This window comes from Oryctolagus cuniculus, chromosome 2 (genome assembly GCF_964237555.1).
Source record: "Oryctolagus cuniculus chromosome 2, mOryCun1.1, whole genome shotgun sequence".
Taxonomy (NCBI): domain Eukaryota; kingdom Metazoa; phylum Chordata; class Mammalia; order Lagomorpha; family Leporidae; genus Oryctolagus; species Oryctolagus cuniculus.
Window position 1 is genome coordinate 169,617,829 of NC_091433.1, and position 15,780 is coordinate 169,633,608.

At 42.1% G+C, this 15,780-nt stretch overlaps 1 protein-coding gene across 15 annotated transcripts in view; it reads right to left on the reverse strand.

Moving 5' to 3' along the window:
• Nucleotides 1-15,780, reverse strand: part of LTBP1 (latent transforming growth factor beta binding protein 1) — a 445,461-nt gene that overhangs the window by 108,207 nt on the left and 321,474 nt on the right. For all 15 annotated transcript variants that reach the window (XM_008254559.4, XM_070069261.1, XM_070069260.1 and 12 more), the window contains 4 exons: nt 10,339-10,464; nt 9,097-9,222; nt 7,980-8,102; nt 3,953-4,072 (listed from right to left, as the gene is read on the reverse strand). In XM_008254559.4, the coding sequence (XP_008252781.3) occupies nt 3,953-4,072; nt 7,980-8,102; nt 9,097-9,222; nt 10,339-10,464 (495 nt within the window). The remainder of the gene's footprint in view (nt 1-3,952; nt 4,073-7,979; nt 8,103-9,096; nt 9,223-10,338; nt 10,465-15,780) is intronic.

Below are 15,780 nucleotides of genomic sequence, written 5' to 3' on the forward strand. Positions count from 1 at the left end.
CAGCTTTTCCCCCAGACAATGTCTAGTCTTAATTCATAATTCAAGGAGAAGCATCCACCAGTGAAATCCAGGTGGCATGGCATTCATACAATGAGACCATGAATGATTTCAGCAAGTTCTTCACTCAGTCAGTGAAAGAAGCAGAAAGTGTATGAGATGTCAAATCTCTACAAAATATAGGGCTTTAAATAGCAATGCTTAATGAAGCCATTTAACAGGAATAAAAGAGTCAAATTGATGTGATGATAGAAAAGCTTAAGAGAAAAAACCCCAGGAGGCATAATGCCAAATATAAGTACTACTATGTAAAATGCCGCACACGTTTGGTTACAGCAATGTGAAAATATGCAGCCAGTGAGGGGCATGCTATAGAAAAATGAGACTAAGATTTATGGAAACCAACAGCCCTGCCAGGTGAAGACAATCATCTCCCCTGCCATTACCTTTCAAATAAACAACAAATATTACTAAAGACAAATGTCCATCGCAGGAGCTTTCTCCAAAATGATGAGTATAGCCAAATTTCCAAGGCTTTAACACTCACTTGAATTTTTCAATTAAAAACTGAAAAAGAAAATCTCATCCACATAAATCAATAAATTGTCTGGACTAAAAGGACACAAAAAAGGCACAAACTGTTCACAGGTTGTCAGTGATGGGAACAAATGATTAGCAAAGAAGGCCTCATTAATAATCTGCCATCACTTGACCCTGGACCACCAAAGAAACTTGAACACTCCCTATATTTCAGGTCCCTTTATTTTTCTTCATGACACTATGACATCCAATATTCTATGTGTTTTACTTGCTTACTTGCTGATCTGTAAGCACTTTAAGTTCAACAAGGGGAGGGATTTTGTTGCATTCATTTTTTTTTTTTTTTTTGACAGGCAGAGTGGACAGTGAGAGAGAGAGACAGAGAGAAAGGTCTTCCTTTGCTGTTGGCTCACCCTCCAATGGCAGCCACAGCCGGTGCGCTATGGCCGGTGCACCGCGCTGATCCAATGGCAGGAGCCAGGTACTTATCCTGGTCTCCCATGGGGTGCAGGGCCCAAGTACTTGGGCCATCCTCCACTGCTCTCCTTGGCCACAGCAGAGAGCTGGCCTGGAAGAGGGGCAACCAGGACAGAATCTGGCGCCCCGACCGGGACTAGAACCCGGTGTGCTGGCGCCGCAAGGCGGAGGATTAGCCTAGTGAGCCGCGGCGCCGGCCGCATTCATTCAATTCAATTCCTGCAGTTTTGGAAAAATACTGGCACACAGTAGGTGTTCAATGTATTAGTTAAAGGAATAAGCACAGGTCAGATTGTGTTACTGATGAGCTGAAGTCAAAAGCGGGTTACTTATGTGAGCCAGTGTGGTGGCACAGCCAGTTAAGACACCACTTGAGGTACCAGCATCCAATATCAGAGTGATAGTTGAGAGTCCTGGCTGTCCTACTCCCGATCCAGCTCCCTGCTAATGCTCCTGGGAAGGCAACAGACAATGGCTCAAGTACTTGGGTTCCTGCCACCTATGTGGGAGACCAGCATGGAGTTCCAGGCTCCTGGCTTGGGTCCGGTCCAGCCCCAGCTGTTGTGGACATTTGGGGAGTAAATTAGTAGATGGAAAATCTCTCTTTCTTTCTCTCCTTCTCTATCACTTTTGCCTTTAAAATAAATAAATAAAGTCTTTTTTAAGTATAGGTAACTTTTGGAAAGTATTTGCGAATACCAAAGAACAAATATCAGAACTAAAATGTCTAAAGGCACAAAAGGATACAGCTGAGCATTTATTAGCATCGTTAAGAGTTCAGCAGAAAAATTCAACCCACTCCCTGGCTCAATACAAAAACAAAGTCATGCTGAACTATCTGCTTTTTGTCACACTCAGCTCTCAACATTTGAAAACTCTACCACCATAAAAATTAAGATGGAAAATCTACTTCAGTATAATCTGCAAAAACCCTCATGAGAAATTCAGAAGAGCTGTAAGTTCAACGTGAACGATGGATATATCTGCAATTATATCATGGAAGCAAGGCTTGATGTGGTTTACGCAGAGACTAAAATTGTACCCAAAGCACAAGGAAAAAGTGCACTGCCTACTTTTAATGATAGGAAATCCATGATCTCAGAAATGCAGAAATGAAAGCTAGTGCTCGGAACAAGGGGCTAAATGTGGGATTTCGGTTGAGTTGAGCAATACGGTGACCTAACGTTTCTGTCTGTGATTCTTCTCATCTGGTTGGCAAAAGTAAAATTACTTTTATATGAGGTGCTCTGTTTCTGTCACAAAACTAGAGTGAAATGTTTGCATATATTATATACACACATATACATACCTATATATTCATAGAGGTACATATAGGTACAAGAACTCACTTAGTATGGTTTACATTGAAGAAGACTCACTTGCCAATTTGGTCAGTCACATTCCATTAGCAAATTCATGAATGAGCTCTGTGTTTATACTAATGTTGTGTGTTGTAGTTATTTAAGCTAGAGTCCAGGCTCTGCTCCTGGATTATGCATCACTATGAAAATGAGAACACGAATGGAACCTTGATAGGCAACTACAAAATGCATGCCAAATAGGAAAATTAAAACCAAATGCACTCACCAACCAGCTCCCATTACACAAACAACTACTTAGCAGATAAACAACTAACGTGGCTACATCTCACAATTCCACTGGTCGAGACCCTTGAGGACGGGCACAGACACTCAGGCCAGGGGGGCACCTGCACCAGCTACAGAGGCAGAGCTGATGCTGCCTGGCGAGCAGCCCAAAGCTTTCAAAAGGGAGAACTTTGGTAAGAACTATTCATCCCCACCTTCACTAAAACAACTACATGTCTCCCAGAGACAGCAGAATAAAATTCAAATATTTTGTTTTGTTTAATCCTACCATCTCAGAGCCTCACAGACCCTTCTTCCTATAACTTGTCCCATTTACAAATCTGCAGCTTTTCATGAGGCGTTTGGGGGAAGGTCAGTGTCTCATTAGACAGACAGGAAGTGCCCCAAAGGAAACGGTTCCATTCATTTCGTCCCTCAATGTGTCCCAGAAAGCTCTGGAATATGTAGGAAGCTCTTTTAGGGGAGGAAGGAAACAATGAATGATTGAATGAAAAATGTAAAACTCACATATTCAAAGTTCTCTTATGAATGGAAAAGTTTTAAGAAAAAAACAAAACAAAACCAAACCACCGGGGCTAGTGTATTGGTACAGCGAGTAAAGCCGCTGCCCGTGACGCCAGCATTCCACAGAGGCACCACTTCACATTCCAGCTGCTCCACTTCTCATGCAGCTCCCCACTAACGGCTTGGGAAAAACAGAAGATGGCCCAGGTGTTTGGGTCCCTGCCACTCACATGAGAGACCTGGATTGAGCTCCTGGCTCCCATCTTTGGCCTGGCCCATTGCAGGCTGTTACACCCATTTGGAGAATGAGCCAGCAGCTGGAAGTTCTCTCTCTCTTTCTCTGTCTCTCTCTCTAACTCCAACTTTCAAATAAGGAAAAAAAAATGGCATGGCAGAGGGATACACAAAAGAAAAGAATCAAAGCAAATGTGTCTCTTCAACTTCCTCAAAATACTACACTTACTATTTCTGTTGCATGTTTGTGTGACCACCTGTGTGCATTTCCTAATTTTGTTTGTCTGCGGTATCTGCTTCTTAGGCCTCTTCTCTTTTCAAGCTTTCTGCTCTCCATCCCTCTCCTCTAATGCTTATCATTGTGTTTGGTTTTGGTTCTTTATCACATCTGAGAAAAAAAGTTAGTGGCATCCTTCATGAACACTCATGTTCTTATTTTTTCCATAGCTAAGAGTTACTTACAACTTCTCTTAGAACAGTCTAAGTTTACTACATTTCATTTATTTTTATTTTGAAAGAGATCAATTGGCATTACTCTATGAGAACACAGGCTACACAAAAGCTACAAAGCTGGGATAACACACGGTACCTACCAAGGCACTGTCCATTCCAGCCTCGGAATCCTTCTGTGCAGGGAACACATTGGTAAGATCCAGGAGAATTCACACACTGTTCATCCGGACAAGTACTTGGAGCCAAACACTCGTCGATATCTGGAAAATCAAGAAGGCAGGTCATGAACATTTTATCAGAATACCAAAGTGAAATCTGACTTTTGAGATGAAGAGCGAAAATACACGCTCTATCTACACCTCTGGGGGAAAGCAATAACAGGGTAGGAGACACATTGGGTCTAGACTTAAACATATGACATCAATGAACAGTCAGGTATACTTGGATTAAAATATTTATACCAATTCCAAGGAAGAACTTGGCCCCAGTTCTTCAAATGGCAGAGCCAGGCCTCTCCACTCTGGGAGCTGGCAGCTCTTCTGGGGCTACTTTCTGGACATCCAATCTTTGAAGGAATAGCCCAGCTTGCCAGAAAGAAATACGATGAGTGGAAATGAATGTGAGCGACCATATATCCACTTGGCTGGAGAGTGGATCTCTACAAACACTGGGTGCCCCAGGGAAATCCCCACATTGGCTTCACAGGCCCAAGAACATCCCAAGTATGAATAATTTAAAACCTTTCATATGATAGTAATTCCTTGGAGGTGGAAAAAGAACATTAGGAGAAAATGAACTCATCACATACTTCCAAGATTTTCCAGAAAACAAGGTGCTATGACCATATGTAATATTTTATGTTAAAAATATACCTTTTCCTAGTCACAGTTCACTTATTAATCATCTTTCTTTTTGATACAAGAGGAACAAGTCACCTTAAATATGGCTGTGGCTTTAGGCATTTTTAAGAATGGTAAAAATGACAAAATGGGGAAGAGGATAGATGTAGAACAGAGTTCAACAGTTTAAAATCAATGGTAACATCTGGGGTACAAGCCCCAGTTGAAATAATTGTTTTCTTTCTAAATTCAAATGAAAGGACTTCCTGTTGAAGTGTCCAGCATAGGGCCTCAAATCACAGTGAGCATATAAACAGCTTTTGAAGGACAGAAGCTGAAAAAAGAAATATATAATTTCTATACTAAATAAATATACATGAGTATTTGATGCCTTCCTTCTGGGAAATTCTTTTTTTTTCTTTTTTTTTCAAAGATCTACTTGTTAGAAAGGTAGAGTGATGAGGGGGAGGATGGGGAGATCTTCCATGCCCTGGTTCACTCCCCAGGTGGTGGCAACAGCCAGAGCTGGGTCAGTCCAAAGCCAGGAGCATGGAAATCCATCTAGCTTTCCCACATGGGTGGCAGGGGGCCAGGTAGTTTGGCCATTTGTGTGCTGCTTTCTTAGGCACATTGGCAGGGAAATGGATTGGAAGTGGAGTAGCCAAAACTTGAATTGGCACTCATATGGGATGCCAGTATTGCTGACGGTGGCTTAACCTGCTGTGCCACAGGTCAGCACCATTCTGGCAAATTCTTGCAAAGTACCTTCCTAGGTTTACCCTGATTGGGCCCTATTCAGTATATGGAAATATTATGTGATAACCCATAAGCATGCACAACTTTTATGTGTCAGCTAAAAATAAAAACAGAAAATACTAATCTCCATATATATGTGTGTATATATATATATATATATATATATATATCACTCAACATGTGTGAAAAGCTGCTTCAAGTGAAAAAGCTGAAATTGATATTAACAAAATAAGTACCAGGTCAATGCCATAAATTTTTATTTTATCAGTGAAAAATTCTTGCCAATAGACAATGACACACAATGATTTTTTTTTAAGGTCAGCTGGTCTGGGACTTCTTGTTCTACAAAATGATGATGCTTGCCAGCTTAATTTTCCAAACAGCATTACAGCCTCCTCTGGATGAGAATTTTGTTTTTTAATAGAAATACAACCAGTAAATCAGAGAACGTCACTGAGACAGGCAGGTCCAATACAGAGGGTGTGATGTTGAGGACCAGGAGACAACACCCTGCTCTTACCTCGGTTGGTGGTTCCCTCTCCTATCACTTAGGGACTACCTGCCTTGCTATAGTGGCTTAAGAGAATAAAGGAAGGATGAATGAGATAATGTCTGCAACCCACAATAGACTCCTTGGAGACTGGTCTTGTTTGAAAGCAACTTTGCTGGTGACAGCTGAGAAAACCTTCCGTGAGCCAGAAGCCCTGCGACCTTTGGTTCTGGTCCATGATAACATTAGAGGACGGCCACGATGTTTGGCTCTTCCTTCTTTTCAGGCCTTTTCTTGGAGGATAACAGAGTTACCAGTTATTTACTCAGGGAAGCCCAGTCATAGCTCTGCTGAATAATTTCCATATATTGAGGATTACTGACTATTTTCCTATCAGCTTTCAATGTAATCACATAATTTCCAAATTTCATTTCTACCCCTTGCCTTTTTTTTTTTTTTTTTTTATTACTTACTGTCTGATCTCTGCATAGGGGGCTATAGGTAGAACTGTAGGACAGTATCTATCTCACTTCTTCGGAGGTGCCTGCTTTGCATACACATGCCTGCCAAATGAATTCACCCGTTTTTTCTGGTAAGCACTCCCCACAATTATAGACGAACTGAGAAAAATCCAGGCAAAAAACAAAAGGGGTTAGGGGAAAAGGGAGGTTTAAAAAAAAAGCCCTAACTTTCTGAGAATTAACCAGGTGATGGGCAATACCACACACACACTGACTAAGCTCCTGGTCACCCTAAATTGTACTCTCTGGCTCACGTATTCTAGGTGATGAACTAGGTTTCAAAGGTGCTAGATAACTGGCTCAAGGTCAGGCAGTTACTGCCTGTGGGGGCCTGAGCCGGTTCCTCAGCCCTGGGTCTTCTGCATTCCCACTCTGCCTCTGGAGGGCGAGGCAGAGTTCCTGGAAGGAGTACAGGGATGCTTCACAGCGCTCGCCCCATGGCCTCTCAGCCATCGGGGGCCATTCATGGCTCCATTCTGATCTGAGCTGAGCAGAGATCCAGTTACAAAACTGTTCCCACTTTTCTCCAGATCTGAGCCCAAGGAAAATGCCCAGGCATAGACTGCCAGGAATGTCTCCCTGGCCATCCCTCCAGGTTTGGCCATCAGGGCTGTGAAGAAAACCAGCAAGCAGAAGCCAACAGATGGCGGAGAGCAGCCTGGTCGACTCATCTACCCCTCCTTCCCTCCAGAGCCCCATCATGACAGGTTGATCTTCAGTCAGACAGGTGGGGAAGCCTGGCAGTCAGCCCCATGCCCACGTCCAGGCCCTGAAACACCTGCTCAGGTGAGAACATGTGCCTTTGCCCTCAGCTGTCCATGGCAGGACTGCAGAAGTACAATGGATTTCTTTGCGAAAATCATTACAAAAATGTACCACAGTGGTTTCAAAAAGAACTCGTGCCACATGGACACAAATATGAGCAGAAATATTGTTGCATGTCTGATTATTTTGGCCTTGCCATACATTTTCCAAAACATTTTTATAATGAGCGCAAACTCACGGCTATGGTCAGTAATGAAGAAATTCTATCTAGCGCAGTTGGAATCTGACCCAGAGCTGGTCAGACAGTGCTTCTGTGGGGAGTCTGCAAGAAAGTCCCAGAACACAAGTAAAAGGACGCGAGGGAGACAGAGGAATGTGACAAGGTGAAAAGGTTGAAAATGAAACATCAACAGTGGTCACACCTGCACCATGTTCCCAGATGAATGAGCCAGACATTGTAATTAAGGCTGGGTTTGTACTAAGATATTCTGTAATTAATTGTTCTAAAGTGATTTCACTCCAAATACCAGCGAAAGCAGATAATGAGGTGAAAAATAATGAGTGCATGAAGGTGGAAAAAAACCCAGACAGGGTCATGGAAGTCAGGCAAAGCGGCTGTGAATCCAGCAAGCAGGAAGAGCCCGGGCATGCTGGTGCCATGCAGAGAGGTGGCAGAAACCCAGCACAGGAAAGGTGCCCACCGGCCCTGGATCTAAACCTGTCCTGCATCACGGTCGCGAGTGCTCAGCACACACAGGCAGATGGCACAGGCTCCTGGATTTCTCAGCAGACTCACCCTCACAGTGGCCACGCCGGGTCATACGGTACCCACTGTCGCAGTATTCACACCGGAAGGTGCCCACGGTGTTGACGCAGTGCCCTTCCCCACAGACATCCGGCCTCAGGCACTCATCCACATCTACGAGAAGCAGAAAACACTGCTAAGTTTTACTTGCCAAGATATCATTTTGAACCTCTCCCATCTCCCAGTTAGTTCAAGTTTAATGATGCAGTAACAGCTTTCTGCTCACAACCCCCTGATTTGTTGGACATGCATCAGCATTGTGTGGTTTTGATTCACGCAGAATCTTCTCATTCTATATATTTGCTACTCTTCCTTCAAAAATGTTGAGGGAGTGCCGGCACTGTGGCGTAGTGGGCTAAGTCTCCGTCTGTGGCCCCAGCATCCTATATGGGTGCCGTCTTGTGTCCTGGCTGCTCCTCTTCTAATCCAGCTTTCTGTTGGTGGTCTGGGAAAGCAGGGGAAGATGGCCTACGTGCCTGTACCCACATGGGAGACCCGGAAGAAGCTCCTGGCTTCAGATCAGCCCAACTCCAGCCATTGTGGTTATTTGGGGAGTGAACCAGTGGATGGAAGACCTCTCTCTCTGTCTCTCCCTCTCTCTTGTAACTCTACCTCTCAAATAAAATCTTAAAAATTTTAAAAATATATGAGGGGGCTGGCATGCTGACACAGCAGGGTAAGCCAATGCTTGCAACACTGGCACCCCGTATTTGAGTGCCAATTTCAGTCCCAGCTGCTATGCTTCTGATCCAACTCCCAGCTAATGCGCCTGGAAATGCAGAAGACAGCCCGAGTGCTTGAGTCCCTGCCACCCATGTGGGGGACTGGAAAGAATTCCTGTCCCCTGGCTTCAGCCTAGCCCAGATCTGGCTTTTGTGGCCATTTGGGGAGAGACTAGCAGATGGAAGATCTCTTTCTCTCTGTCACTCTGTCTTTCAAATAAGTAAGTGAGTCCTTTTTAAAAACTTATGGAGGGGAATCCATTTTTATATCTAGCAGATTGCTATGTCATAACAGACGTTTAATGCAAATTTGGGGCTGTCTGATCTGATGAGGTCTCAGGGATCTACAATCCCAGATCTGAGAATTCATGCAGCAGTGCCATTACCTACGCAGTTGGTACCCTCCTCATTGGCCATAAATCCCGCAGGGCATATACACAGGAAACTCCCTTCCGTGTTTTCACAGCGTCCCTGGGAGCACAGGTGCTGGACCTGAGCACATTCATCAATATCTGTTAACAAAATACAAACAGGAAATTGGTGTTGTGTAGCAAGAACTCAGCCACCCACTATAGTATTCCTGGGGTACCACAAACCTTTACAACTTAGGGAAACATCTCTCTCTCATAAAATACTTGGACTGTGATAGGGAAGAGGCAAGCAGCTTACTGAATATTGCTTTAAAGACTAAAACAGCATAACATCGGTGTTTGAAAGGGTCAGACTTCAGGTCAACACAGAAGGACTCTCCTGATAAGGGAGTCTTCACACACTGGAATTTGCTCTCCAGAGAGGCAGAGACCATGTACTCTGCACACAGCTGGGGCTGGATTAGATCACCACTTTGCCTTTTCTCCCTAATATTTTAGGCTCTAAACATGCATATACACATGTGTGCAAATGAAAGGGAAATGGCCATGTCACGGAGCAGCTGGGTGCCTTCTTACCCCACAGATACATATAAAACCAAACAGCAAAGCTCACACATGTTAATGTAGGAGTAGATATACTACTCTAAGTGTCTCTGTTTCTTTATACTGCCCTTAGAACTCAGGGCTGAATTTCTTTCTTCTAGAAATGATGAAATCAAGCTTAGAGTCTACACATTAAGATTATTAAGTTAACTCCATATACCTCTTTATAAGACAGATTTTTCCCAAAGACATACATAGAAGATCACTTGTTCACAAGTTCATTAGGCGCTTCTGGCCAGTATACAGGGAGATTCAGTTCAGAAACTTACAAATCAGGTTTAATGTACTTGGATATTTGAATGTAATTCTTTACTGTTTCATATGTGTGTGTGTATGTGTACGTATGTTTGCAGGTATGAGCTATTTCTAGAGCTTTCAGTTTATTTATTTTATCCAAGAAGTTTTGTGAATGAGTTAAGCCTTATGGCAATGCATCACATTTGAAGAGGTGGATAGCAGTGGACAAGGTAAGAAAACCCCAGGAATTTAGCAAACCTTTTGCTTGAGTGCCCTTAGCTGAGGGATAAACATTTTACAAGATTAAACACAGTGACATTTTCCCAGTATGGTTAAAAATGGATTAAGAAAAAAGCATGTTTTACATAAGCAAATATTTGATATTAAGTAATTTTGAGTATCAAAAGTATCTCTTACCAACACATTTCCGCTGTTGTTCACTGAACTTGTAACCCTCGTAGCATATACAGGTATACCTTACAGGTAGGTTAATGCAGTGTCCTGCTCCACAGATATCAGGATTCACAGTACATTCATTGATTTCTTTAAAAATAAAAAATATGGGGAAAATCACATGAATAAAGATTTCACTACTACTTGCAAAGCATTACTTCATGTTTCCTGACTAGCTGTCAGATTAGCCATTTAGAAGACAAAGTTGACCTCTGAAATCAAATATAAATACTCAGGGTTTTTTTTATAACTGGAGTGGTTAGTCCCTCCCATGGTCATCAATAGTTCTTAATGAAACAATTTCTAAGATGAATTGGAACAGACACACTCAGAAACAGAACATGCCAGAAGTTTTAAGGTGATCAGGTTTTTTTTAATGATTGATTGTGAACGTTGCAGCTACACAGAGAGGGAGAGAATGAGACAGAGAGGGAGAGAATGAGACAGAGAGGGAGAGAATGAGACAGAGAGGGAGAGAATGAGACCGAGAGGTCTTCCACTGTTGGTTGACTCCCCAGATGGCAGCAATTATTGACACTGGGCCAGGCAAAAGCCAGGAACTTCATCCAGGTCTCCAACATGGGTGATAGAGGGCCAAACACTTGGCCCATCCTCTCCTGCTTTCCCCAGGCCATCAGCAGGGAGCTGTATCCAGAGTAGAGCAGGTAGGACTTTAACCAGAGCCCATACAGGGTATGGGTACTGCAAGTGGCGGCTTCATCCAACTCGCCGAAATGCTGGTCCCAGGGGATCAATTCTTCATGAAAATGACTCTTAACATGACCAATCAAGGACTTTCTATCCACTCTCTTTTATCTTGCTTGATGAAGTAAGACTCATTGTTTGATTTCTCTTGATGGGAAATATATACTAACTTCTCATTTGTTAGCAGGTCAAATTTGAATTTCAAGAAATATGTCCAGCCTTCTCCAAATTTTCCCTTTAATGCTCAAGAAAACACTTTCTACTTCTAACCAAAACAAAATTTCTAGGTGTGCTTATTCTTCATTTGCCAACTTCAACTTCAAAATGTTTTCTTTATACTGGTAAAGAAGAATCTTCTTCCAAGTCTTCTCTGCTGTGCCCCTCCCTTGTTCTCCCCCTGATCCCTGGGTGATTCTTTCTTCTCCTACAAAGCCCAGCGGACTAGCATTGTTCAAGTCCTCACTGACTCACAGGATCACTGGACTCCATAGTGGGTGGAAGCCACCAAAATGAGTTTCATTACCCAAGGACCCGGGGACTCGAAAGTGGCCTTCTGAGATAGGCTACTTCCCCAAGAGTTCCTGTCTTCAATACTATTTAGAAAGAGCAATAATGGCACAGGGGCGATGGAAGAGTTGTTGGCTAGAAGCACTGGCTTGGAGAATGCACTGGGACACATCCTGCTATCCTTTCAAACTCTAGTACGGGCAAGTGATTAATCACTCTAAGCCTCGTTTTTCTACATATATAGAATGGAAATAATCCAGAGTTCCAAGTTCAGAGCACAATATGGGAATATAATAAAAATATACTGAAAATAATGCATGTAGCCCAATGCCTGGCATATTACACACAATCTATAAGTCATAAATGTCACTATTGCTGGGGTTCATACTGATGTCAGTTAAGAACATATAACAAAGAAATAGCACTCTGACATCAATGCTACCTAGAGCTAGTATCTCAACGTCACTATACGGCAAACAAGACTTTAAAGAGATGCTGTATGAATGAGACCCAGAAAGCCCTCAGGATAACTAGGCTGGTGCCTCTGAGCACCACACACAATCCAGCTTTGTTAGAGGGGTCTATGGTTTCAGAGAGGAAAAACAGGTGGGCTGTTGTCACTAATAACCCACTGCAAATTCTGCAGAAAAGGGATCTAAGGAAAGAGCTTTAACGAAAGTTCACCCTGGAAATGACCTCAGTGAGGGCTGAGGTTGCCCTTCAAATCCAAGGCCACCTTCTTCATTCTCCGTCAGGCATTCACTGTGCTGGACTTTGAGAATACTCAAGCAAGACACTTGAAACAGGAAGCAGACAAGCTGACATATTTTATATAAAATCATCCACATGTATGAGAGTTTGCAAAAAGCATGCATTAACCAATTAATAATACTTTTAATGAACCTATTTATGCCAACCCACTATCAGAAAAACAAATTTGTTCGCCGTTAGTATATTATCAAAATAAAGAAAAAATATTAGAAAGGCTAAACATATAGGTGATTGACATGATTGCTTAAATTATTACAATATAAAACAGTGAATTATGATATAATTGTAACAAAGAACACTAATATAATCACTAACAGGAGAAGGAATTGTTTTAAAATATGCAGTTGGGCACAAATTGTAATACAGAATATGATCTCAGTTATATTATACTACACACACAGAAGAGTAGAAGGAAATATAGAAAATCTTTATGATGATGGGGACTGATATATTCTTCATACTTCTTCCGTTTTCAACATTTCTATAATGAGCATATATTAGTACTTTTGTATTTCATAATCAGAAAACATTCCTTAAAAATATTATTAGGGGCAGGTGTTGTGGCACAGTGGTTTAAGTCACTGCATGGGATGCCTGCATTCCATATCACAGCGCTTGGTTTGAGCCTGGGTACTCTGCTTCTGATCCGGCTTCCTACTAATGCACATCCTAGAAGGCAGATGGTGTTTGGCCCTTGCCATCCACGTGGGAGACCCAGACAGAGTTCTGGACTCCTGGCTTTAGCTTAGAACCAGATGTCAAATCTCCCTCTCTCTCTCTCCCCCTCTCCCTCTCCCTCTCCCACTCTCTCCTTCCACCAACCCACCTCTTTCCCACAATTCTTCTGTCACTCTGCTTAAAATATATAATTTTTAATATACCACAAAAGTCTGAAAAGATAGTCTTCACAGGTTCTAAGAATTCTCTTCTCTATAGGAACTGTTTTAGTGAAATAGTGTAAGAAGAACATCTCTAACATTTATTCTGTATTACAGGTAGACACTTCTGTTAAAAATTTTAGTATTTATATTTCTTAGTTTTCTTTGTGCAAATAATTAATGACCTTTATTCTCTTCTCTGTTATATTATTAAAACTGAAAAGAAGGTTAACCAGGCTTGCAAAAAGAAATTGAATTAATTAGAAGATGAATTAATAGAGGCAAGGTTTCAAAACAAATTAAAAGATATAGCCAATGGTTCTCACGAAACCATCAGCAGTCCTTGTCTCATTCCTACACACACTAATTTGCTCATTACCAAATATTTGTCATTTTGCAGGTGTAGCCTTAGGATGGGATTCTTACAATGTTACAAACAGTCTTTAATAATATATGACGCTTACTTCAAATGCAATACTTTCCTCCCTACACTTCGCCAGCTATCTAAATTATTTCTTCTCAAGTATGCTCTAAGGAAGGAGAAAACACTTGGGAATTATAACTCTTTAGTCTTAGGGAATGAAATGAATAATAATGGTCTTTGCTTCCAACTTTGTACTTTAAATAGAAGCCATAAGGTTGAAAGTATACTGATGAAGAATGGTTGACAGTTTTTAGTGGATGACCTCATAGGTTAAGTACGCAGAGATGCCGATTGAAAACACTGACCCTGGCTGGCAGGGCACTAAACATATGTACGAAAATGTTGCACCGACGCCACTAGAGGGTACTAAGAGATACCTCAAAGGAGGGAAGGGACACTGCTACATTTTTGTCCCATTTTTACACAAGGGAGTAATTAATATAACTGTAGTCAGTTTGACCTCAAGTTCTCTTTAATCCACTTGTCACACAGTATCTCCTCTGCCAGGTAGAAAGACGCAGTGCACCTTGCCAACACCTTTGTCGGCTTTCTTTTTACTAGTCATGAAAAAGTTGAGCCACATCTAGGGCTTATTATTATTTTTTTTTTTTAAGGTAAGATCACAATTGACCGGTGTCACTGTTTCAGAACATGTCTCCCACCATGGCTGAGTTTTACTCACAAGTATACACACAGTACAGACAGGTGAGTGCCAGCAATGCCTTGAAGAACAGGAAATGTTTTCTGCTTTCTCGGATGCTTTGGAGCAAAGACATTACACTTTCTATTTTTCTGAGAGGCTATTCACACACAGGCATGTGAGACTGTTCCCACAGAGTGGATCAATTTCTGGAGAAATACACATTTTCTTTGGGTAGCCTGTGTCAATATAAGCTCTGGAAACAGGGCTTTGACATACCACAGTGGCAATGCCTCACACAGCCAGCACTCATTACTGGCCTCAGGCGTATCCTGGTGAGGGGGAATGTCTGGTCTTCGGCAAGTTTGGCATTCCAGAGTGATCAAGTGCGCGCATCCCCCTGCACTCTCTCATGGGCCCCTCATCAAGTCCCTGCACGTGCCCCCTGGTTCACAGGGCAGCCCTACCCTCTCTTCCCACATGTGCCCCCTCCAACAACTTCCCTTTCACTGGGCTTATGATCTCCATTTATTTCTTCCATTGAAGCTCATTTACAATTTGGAAAAAGAGCCATGACCGAAAGCCAATGGAAAACCAAAAGCTCTATTTAGCCTAGCAACAAGGCCAACGGTGCATTTAACATTTTTGGTATCATTATTATACCTTTTAACATTCAACAAAAAAGAATACTTTTAGCAGGACATGAAGAAGAACACGCAAACCTTCGGCTTTTTCCTTCATCATAGGATTATCCAAATAAATAAACAAACAGAATCTGGAAACGTGGAAGCGTGATGACTTTACATGGAAAAAAAAAATTCATTTTTCCATGAGCACACATGGTTTCTTGAGGCTGTAATGACCCTGGTAGCATGCTTCAGGGACAAACACTTTTGAAAGGATCCATTCTGAGTTCTGGAAAAGATCTGATGAACAAGTAGTTTTCAAAATATTTGGGCCATGATCATTACTGAGGCTTCTGCAAGGCAGGCATGGACGTGAAAGAGTAACTTCTGGCCGGCAGGCGGGGGCCGCGGAGAAAGTTCAGGATGAGCCAGAGGAAGGCATCGAACGTTCAGTCATGGAAAGGTTGACGAAGAATGCCCTGGCTTCCCAGCTGCCCCACAATCAGCATGAACTGTCCCACAACAATCGAAACAGATGTTTCCACTTTGTCAACATTTGCCAGAGAAATAAAGATTTGATTTTTCCAACCTCTCCTTTAGCTATCAAGACACGACACTAAATCAAGAATTTATATGTTGAAATGTATAATTTATTTGCAAACAGTATGCCAATAATGTTGCAAGCCACCAGGTCAGCTGTTAGGAGTAGAAAATATTATGCTTACTTCCTGCAAATACACAGCTCCCTTTATAGTTTTGACATGTCAAAGTCTCACCATTATAAAGATATCATCACTAAGCAATGTGGAGCTGATTATATTTATTTTAGACTCTTATTTTTCTAGCCCTTTCTTC